At 36.8% G+C, this 8,888-nt stretch overlaps 2 protein-coding genes across 5 annotated transcripts in view; one reads left to right on the forward strand and one right to left on the reverse strand.

Moving 5' to 3' along the window:
- Positions 1–2,631, forward strand: part of LOC105457176 (amyloid protein-binding protein 2) — a 6,839-nt gene extending 4,208 nt beyond the window's left edge. The window contains exons 5-9 of the mRNA XM_011701688.1: positions 157–412; positions 507–631; positions 716–995; positions 1,074–1,239; positions 1,537–2,631. Coding sequence (XP_011699990.1) covers positions 157–412; positions 507–631; positions 716–995; positions 1,074–1,239; positions 1,537–1,766 — 1,057 coding nt within the window. The 3' untranslated portion in view covers positions 1,767–2,631. The remainder of the gene's footprint in view (positions 1–156; positions 413–506; positions 632–715; positions 996–1,073; positions 1,240–1,536) is intronic.
- Positions 2,632–2,738: 107 nt separating this feature from the next.
- The window catches only part of LOC105457177 (rab GTPase-binding effector protein 1), a 6,709-nt gene continuing 559 nt past the window's right edge, over positions 2,739–8,888 (reverse strand). The window contains exons 2-8 of one of the 4 annotated variants that reach the window (XM_011701690.1): positions 8,538–8,642; positions 7,648–8,093; positions 6,564–7,060; positions 5,511–5,792; positions 4,839–5,058; positions 4,166–4,276; positions 2,739–4,074 (exon numbers count right to left, since the gene is read on the reverse strand). In XM_011701690.1, the coding sequence (XP_011699992.1) occupies positions 3,907–4,074; positions 4,166–4,276; positions 4,839–5,058; positions 5,511–5,792; positions 6,564–7,060; positions 7,648–8,093; positions 8,538–8,642 (1,829 nt within the window). In that variant the 3' untranslated portion in view covers positions 2,739–3,906. Of the gene's footprint in view, positions 4,095–4,165; positions 4,277–4,838; positions 5,059–5,510; positions 5,793–6,563; positions 7,061–7,647; positions 8,094–8,537; positions 8,646–8,888 lie in introns of all 4 variants that reach the window. The other 3 variants (XM_011701689.1, XM_011701692.1, XM_011701693.1) reach the window with 3 other exon arrangements.

The following is an 8,888-nucleotide window of genomic DNA, read 5'->3' on the forward strand; positions in this document are numbered from 1 at the left end:
TCAAGCTTTTATTTGAAAAAAAGTTCATCATTTTACGATGATTTTTCGCGGAGTTACCGTTAACCAAAGTTGACCAATTTTTGCTCAAAATGTTTCTATGCCATAATTTTTTTGAGCAGTGTATATACATACATACTAATACTGTCTGTCATCCAGATGGAGCATAGAGGCGTTAAAGCAATTAAAAGATTCACTTCCCGCGGGGGTCATCGTCGACGTTCTGCGACAAGCGGCGAAGTCGTGCGTGGTGAAACGGGAGTTCCAGAAAGCTGATTTACTGATCAAAGAAGCCGTGTACCTTGCGCGAGAAGTATTCGATACGGATCATCCAAAGTATAGCGACGTTCTCATCGATTACGGATTTTTCTTACTAAACTTCGATAGCATCAGCAATAGTGTAACAATATACAAGGTATTTAGTCTTCAGCACACACCCTTTACGTACGAATCCTCTATAATCTTGGCAGAGACAAATTGTAAAACACATTTCCGTCTTGTACTTGTAGACTGCGTTAGATATTAGAAGAACGATTTTCGGCAGGACTAATCTTCATGTTGCCTTGGCACACGAAGACCTAGCTTACGCTCTCTACGTGCACGAATACAGTTCCGGCAGATTCGACGAGGCGAGGTAGTCGATTGGAATCACACATTCGGTTTATCATATATCGAAAGTTCAATTAAGGAGTAATCGACACTCTTGGTTTTTTTGCAGCGATAACGCTGGAATAGCTATAGACATTATGGAGAGACATTTACCCCCGAATCACTTGATGCTCGCGAGCGCTAGGAGAATAAAGGCGCTTATTCTCGAAGAAATCGCTATAGATAACGCATCCACGCCGTTGTCGGAGCAAAATCTCTTACTCAAGTCCGAGTGTCTTCATTTGTCCGCTTTGGAAATGTCGAAAACCGCGTTTGGCGAGAGAAATGTGCAAACGGCGAAACATTACGGGAATCTGGGTCGCCTGTACCAGAGTATGAGGAAGTTTCAGGTATTTCGTACATTTACACGCTGTACATATTCAATTACTTTTTGCTTTATTACTCAACATTGCCGTGGGTGTCTCCAGGAGGCGGAAGAGATGCATCTGAGAGCTATTGGTATTAAAGAAGAATTATTAGGACTTAACGACTACGAGGTAGGCTTGAGTGTAGGGCATTTAGCTTCGTTGTATAATTTCCACATGAACCGGTACAGAGATGCCGAAAAGCTCTACCATCGTAGTATCTCAATCAGTGAGTATATACATACCTTTTTTAAATTGAGTCCATTTTTAAGGCCCATCTACACAAGTCGCAAAACGCAAACGCGGACGCAAGATGACATATTCATGCAAATCGGCTAACTCATTGTTCGAGGAGGAAGCACAAATCAAATTAAAAGGCTCTCTCATAATTTTTCAATGTTGGTTTATACTAATTGTTAATTAATTTTCGTAAATTTGCGTTCTGCGTGTTGCGACTCGCCTATAGACGGGCCTTTATGGGCACGAAAATGGGCCAAGTGCGACTCACACATTTTGCTTTGAACAGGCTTGAAGTTATTCGGAGAAGGTTATAGTGGTTTAGAATACGATTACCGAGGACTTTTACACGTGTACAGTAAGTTAGACGATCACGAGAAAATAGCGGAATACACGGACACATTGAATCATTGGAAGGAGATGCGAGACAAACACGCTCAATCCGAGGAACCACCGATCGATGTACAAAAACGTCCACAGCCAATCAAGAACGTAATGAATGTGTTCTTTTCCATGTGATATACCAATAATCTAATTCGAATTTTTATGTCATTATATATTATCAAGCAACTCGCTCGTCTCGTTACGTTTACAAGACATTGGGCCAAAGTAGGAAAGGAAAGAATAAAAAAAAAAGGTTACAACTCGCATTAGAAATTTGTAAATTAACTCCAATCTGATCGTACGAGTTAATAATTACGTCTGTCTTTATCTATTTTATAACACGTACGTAGAGTATCGGTACCACGTAAGATGTCGTAAGAAGTAAATTGGAATTATCAGTGCGATATTAAATATATTAAATTCAAACGATACAATGTTGAAAATATTAACTTAATTTATCAATTATTTTCAGTAGTCTTGATGATATTGCGATATAAACATTGATGGGGCTTTCTTCTTCTCTTTTTTTATAGTTTGAGTTGCTGTGCTTGTTTTGATTTATATTTAGACTTGATATTCATGTTTTATCTCGATGTATTAAAAATTCTTGCGCATAAAAATATATCTTTTTTAAATATTTTGTATTTATATATATATATATATATCTCATTTTAATATAAATTTGTTTTAACCTGTATTTGTATATATGTATGTTTTATATATTTTACGATTCGCTACTCGTTGCTGGCTCTACTTCCCAAAGAGAGTCGCTCAGGTTTCACATAAAATGTTTTTTTTTTTTTTGTTACGATTGCTTGTCAAACGCATTTATGACATGTTTAATTTCATTGTTCATCTCAGGATTACATCGATCATAGGTCTTCACGCATCGCATAATTTTTAAGTAACAAAAAATATTCAAAATACATGTGCGCCTGTGTTCATAACAGTAATGTAGTTAGAGATAGATAATTAAAGCTAATTAAAACTCGATGAACAATTTGTTGAACAGATGTTTTGCTGTATGAAGTTACCTTCCCACCTCGTAAAATTTAACATTAAAAATTTTAAAATATACCTCCTACATATATATCCTATAATTTTTTGCCAAGCATTTCGTACTCGTACAAATGCCGTAATGAATACAGATAATTAGAAGCTATTAGACGCGCGCGTGTCCTTGGCCTGCTCCTAGAGATATCTCGAAATGATGAATTTTTCATTCTCGCTAAATTATTTACAAGTGTTTCTTTGCAGATTTCGTGTATTCACTTCAATCTTAAAAATTCATTTAGGCACTTCAAATAGATCGAACGACAGGATAGCACGCACATCCGCTCAATGTAAACTTATATAACTGAATAATTAGTAAAAGCCTCTTTGGATAAATTCAGACGATACAAGGGTATAGCAGGCGCTCGAAGTGTAACTGGCAATACGTAATCTATTTAGCGGTATTGTACGCAAATTCAAATTAATCTTTGGAAATTTAAATAGATCACATGTCATCAACTGCACCTCAAGTTCTTATTGCTCTTGTATTGTCATTTACATTATTGAATGCATTAGAGCTAGCAGTCACAAGATAACAAATTAAATATACATTCTACTCAGTTTGATCAACAATTAATAAAAGCATTCAATTGTTTTCTTTTTACATTAAAAGAAAGATATACAGAAACAAAATTAAGTAAACAAAAAAAAATGTTCTATCAAAAAGACTTAAATGTTTCTCTTGCGTGGGCTACGTTCGGAGAAATATATTGTCAGCACTATTACGTCATTTTGTCCTTGTTTTACGTCTAAAGAACGCTAAGGATGAAAATGACACAATAGCGCGCTCGCCGAGCACAGCCGTAAATTTAAAAAATTCTCAATTAAACATTTGAGAGATCCGTAATTAAATAAAGACAAGATAATGTAATATATAAATACTCACGGTGTTCTTCTGAATAACTCATATACATTCAAAAGCTTTAATCTGTTTAAATTACAGTAACCATTAGGTAGTACATAACTTTATTATTTACACGATATTTGTTGTATCACTCCGGTTTTTTTTTTTTCAGGTAATAGGAATCTTATCTATCCCATTTTTTATGCTATCAACATTTCTAACTTTCTCTCTTTCTACAAAACAAAAGAGAGTCATCGATTAGTCACCTTAATGACCGGTACAACTCGAGACGTACAAACTATAATCAGCATGTCACCGCGGACCGGATATTGCACATCTCATTAAAACCGTGTTAGAATCCCGTGACTTTTAGAACATTTAATCAGGTGTATGTGGAGGCTCTTGGCTGAAGTATGGTGCGGTATCTTGCACTAATAAAGTATGACAAACATCACAGACTCTGGATGGTCTTTGTTTCGGCCCGCTGTTCACAACGTGCGAGAGGCAAGATTGACAAAATATATGGCCACAGTGACGACAATGTACCTGCGCACGACATTAAGCTTCTTTAATTCCATTACATGTATGTATACGGAGAGGCCGTAGTAAACAATTGATTTGCGCTTCTTCAACTCACCTTCTTCTTCGTAACTGAGAACGTGGTATGACAACTCGGACATTCCTCGACGTCCTCTTCGTGTTGCCATCTCACTTCACTACCTGCCTGCCTAATCCTTTCCAGTTGCACCTGCGTGTAATTAATCAAATTAACAAAATAATGTTATTTCGTACAGGTATATTGTAATACTACTTATAATTTGTAATATTTGTAATGTAGCGAGCTATCTTTTATATTTACAAATTTTTTTTTCGATAATTTTAAATGAACTTTATATCTCGAGAACTTTGAATTTACGCTGTTTATATTAGGGCTGGTGATTTGCTTCGAAGCTTCGGCATTAAAATCTTCGAAGTTTCGTAAAGTACATTCGTTGCAAATGATAAATTTATTCAGTTACAAGTATTGTAAATAAAAAGAATTAATATATGTTCAAAATATACGAAATTATTTCTAAAAAAATTTGAAAGAAAGAGTATTATAACCTGAAATATTACAAATTAATAATTAAACTTGATACATATGTAAATAAGGAAAGATAGTGATCAATAAAACAATCCAATTAAGAAAATTAAGAAAAAAAAATGTATTCTCAAACTTCGAAGCTTCGAAGGCAACCTTAAACTTCGAAATTTCGAATATTCGAAGTAAGTAAAAAGTTAACAGCCCTAGTTTATATTATTTCTATCACCTGTAATGATTGTGATAATCTAACGAAGTCTTTCTGCACCGCCTCACTGGTGTCCAATTCCTGCTGTAGACTCATAACTCTTTGCCGTAGTTCAGTTATAGCTGAGTCCGCATCCTTCTTCTCTTTTTGGATTTCCTGCAGCTGCTTTTCCAACCGGTCGAGTTTCTCCTCTCTGTCAGCGAGTGTACGATGATCTCTTGCGTATTTATCTAATTGCGCTCTACAAAACATTGAACAAAGAAAAATTGTATGTTAATGTTCATAGTATTAAACAATCGTAATCGATAATTTTATCATTGTATATAAAGGGTGTTCGAGATTTACCGCACCACCTGCTAATGGCAGATTCTTGAAATCGTTTAGACAAAAATTATAATACCAAAATATTGAGACTATAATTTTCAAATGAAAAAGATGTTTAAAGATGGTCCAATCGGGTTGTTCAAAATTCGAACATTCAAATCCGTTATATAGTGTTTAAATTTTTTTTTACGTGCACTTTTAAATTTATATCTTCGCAACTTTTCTCATTTAATTAATTAGTATGTTAAAACTAAAATTGTAGTCTCAACGTTTTGATATTAAAATTTTCGTCTCTAAATAACTTTAAGAATCTGCCAATGGTAGATCTAGTACACTCTGTACAGTGTGTCAGTAAGTGCAGTCGCTCACCTCAACCCGCTTATCTCATTCTTTAATACCGCATTATCCTGTTCTTTGACTCTATTCTCCTGCTCCATTTGTTCTCTCAGTAAAGTAACTTCGTATCGCAGCGTTTCTTCCTTCTCCTGCGCAACCTCTTGAGCTACTTTGGCCGTAATTAAATCCTCGCGCATCTTTAAAAGGCTCATATGCAATTCCTCAACAGTATTTGGCATGTTGATGCTTTCACTTTGAAGTTGTTGCGAATGTTTACTATGTTTACCCACAAGATTTTCATTTTCCATCTGAAGTCTGCAAATATACCACTCTTGAATAAAACTCTATTAATAGTACACTCGAATAAAGCTTTATCAATAATATACTATAATACTCGAATAAAGCTTTATCAATAATACCTACTCATCTTACTTATAATATTTCCTATTTTTATGCATAATTTAACTTTGTATACAGAGTGTTCCGAAATTCGCGAATCGAAATATCACAGTAAGAAAAATCAAGTAAAAAAGTGTTATTTGTAAATTTTTATTTTAAGCAATAATTTTCGAGATATAAAGATTCCAATTTACCCAATTACAATTTATGTTTAAGATTACTAACGCTATTGCTAACACTAAACTGTTACACACGCGACTCATGGACAGGTTATCTAAATGTAGTCTGTAATTGGCCTTGTTATTTCAAAAATTACTGCTTAAGACATTTACAAATATCTTCTTTAATTTTTCAAAAATTTTCTTGCTATATTTTGATTCGCGTATTTCAAGACACCCTGTATACACAATATACGGGGTATTTCCTAATATGTGGGTCCCACTTCTCTGGTGTAGACACGAAGACAGGAGATACACTTCTTATAAAGGTAACCACAACATATTACTAGAACACAAATGTGACTTATAACTCAGAAACAAAATCAAATGGGGCTTACATGTTTATATGAACTTTTAATCATTGTTTTTGTGTCTCCTGTCCACCACAGTAAAATGGCTCTCACATGTTAGGAAACACCTGTATATAATACCATTAAAAATGGATTTGTCTAGAAAAGGATTATCTTACGCGGTGAGATGTCTCTGCACTTCCTCTCTGCCTCGTGTCAATTTACAAAGTTCCTCCGACACGCTCCTCTGAATTTGTTCGAAGGTCTTCTTTAATTCTAACAAATTTTGCTGCGCCGTCTGCGAGGTGACGGTGAGCTCCGCAACTTTGATTTTATGCTCCTCCTTCTTCTCATTCCACTTCTCCTCCATCTCCTTCCGAAACTCAACTTCCTTAGCTAGATCCTCCTTTTGAGCTTGCAGCATACGTTGCGAGTCCAACAGCTGCCTCTCCAAATCCTTGGCAGTCGCTTCTACTTTGACTAATTGTGCTTCGTAGTTCGCGCACATATCACACGACGGCTCGAAGGAACCAGGTTCCTGCTGCCGCCTCTTTAATAGAACTTCTTTACACTTTTGTAACTCGTCGTCGGTCGACCGTAGTTTCTCTTTTAAAGCTTTTATCTCCTCCTCGAGCGGCACAACCAACGAACGTAGAACTTCCGCGTCTTCCTGCGCCTACGCAATCAACACAACTTATATCTATCATCGTAGCAAATATTATTGCTGTAAGACAAGCATTAGTCTGAACGTGTCTAAGGATAGACGTTAGTATTATTTAAAAGTGTATCACAAAATATATATAATTCAAATTCTTGCTTCAAAAGTGACATTTCATGCTATCAAGTAACAATTAAAAAAAAAACCCTTTTCGACTTATCATGAATGAGTTAGATGAACATCACCCCCTATCATCCATACATCAAAAGTAAATTAACTTGATTTCATAAAAAATCATAACTCAAAAAGGGTGATTTTAAAAAAATCATAAAAATACCTAGTCACAATTTTTTAAAAGTGATTTTTTACAGATTGTGAAACGAAAATGTCAAAAATAACATTTGATCATGTCAATACATTCTTTTGCCGAAATTATTTGATTAGTTCGATAATTTTCTGCCAAGTTGAAAGATAATCTTTCCATTTTTCTAGGAAACTTAATTTTCATTACTTCTCTGACTTGTGTCACTTCTGAAGCAAGAGTACAATGTGAATTTGTTTGCGCAAAGGATTAAAAAGCTTCATGCAACTTTAGATTTACGTACATATTTTTTTACCTTCCGCATGCTTTCTTCTAAATTGTCAGGCCCCAGAGACAGGGAGTCCGCGCCTAATTGCGAAACTACTTTTCTAGCTAGTGTCTTAGTTACTGTAGACAACGAGATTTGCGGCCCGTCCGCCGGTGGATCGCGCGGCAATTGCGTCTTCAGCAGTGCGTTCTCTTCCTGAAGCTTGGCAAGGGCAAACTGCAATTTCGACACCTCACCGACGAGCTGCTTCCGCGAACAGGAGGACTCCTCCACCGTTTCGTGTATAACCTGCTGCAAAGACGCTATCTCCTCCTGAGCCTTTCGCTTCTCTATCATCATATCGTTTTGTATCTTAAGATCCGCGACGACTAGTTGGCTCTTAGCCTCGTCCAGCTCGTTCTTCAGTCTCAGATTTTCCTTCTGCAGGCCCACGTTCTCCTCCAGCCTCCGCTTCAATTCTTCTGCAAAGATACATTTGACTCTTGACTTGGACCACTCTGACCAATTACGATTAACTTTAATCGACAATCAATTCAAATCGCCTGGATAACCAAGCTAACCGTGTTTGCTGTCATTTTGACATTAAAATGGCACTATTGGTGACATTTTAACGCAAAAATAATGATAAGCAACGTCAGTTTACTATTCGATCGAGTCAGTCATCAATTAAAGTTAATCGGAGTTGGTCAAAGTGGGGCCCTAAGGGCCAATTTCGTCAATTTCTTCGATTAACTTAACCGGCCGATCAAGTGTCAACCGTGATTGATCAATTCTGCGGTCAGTTCTGCTCAACAACAAATGCAATTGGTCGATTCCAATAGAATAATCAGCTGGTTAAGTTAATAAAATTGGCCCCAACTGTCCGGGGGAGCTATACTTGACTGGGGTTCAAGTTGCCACGTTACCTTCCTTCTGCAGGAACAGCTCCTTCATCTTGGCCCTTTGTACATTGAACTCCTCTCGCATCTTAACGTTCTCCGACTCCAATCGGCTGATCTTCGCCTGCGGATCTTCTGAATCGTAACAAAGACACCTATCTCAATGAAAATTGAATCGCATTTCGCGCGAGGGAATCTCTACATACAGATATACATATTATTAAACAAATCACGCGCGCCGTCGAGAGAAGCCCGAGACGAGCGGTGGGCAAAATGTGCAGTGCTTCTCCTAACCCACCCCACGTCGCGTTTTTTTCGCAATTTACTTCCTCCCCCTCGAAGTCGTCGCGACGACGACGGGGGGGGGGGGGCCTTAGA

Source organism: Wasmannia auropunctata, unplaced genomic scaffold, assembly GCF_000956235.1.
Source record: "Wasmannia auropunctata unplaced genomic scaffold, wasmannia.A_1.0 LD335346.1, whole genome shotgun sequence".
In the NCBI taxonomy this organism is placed as follows: domain Eukaryota; kingdom Metazoa; phylum Arthropoda; class Insecta; order Hymenoptera; family Formicidae; genus Wasmannia; species Wasmannia auropunctata.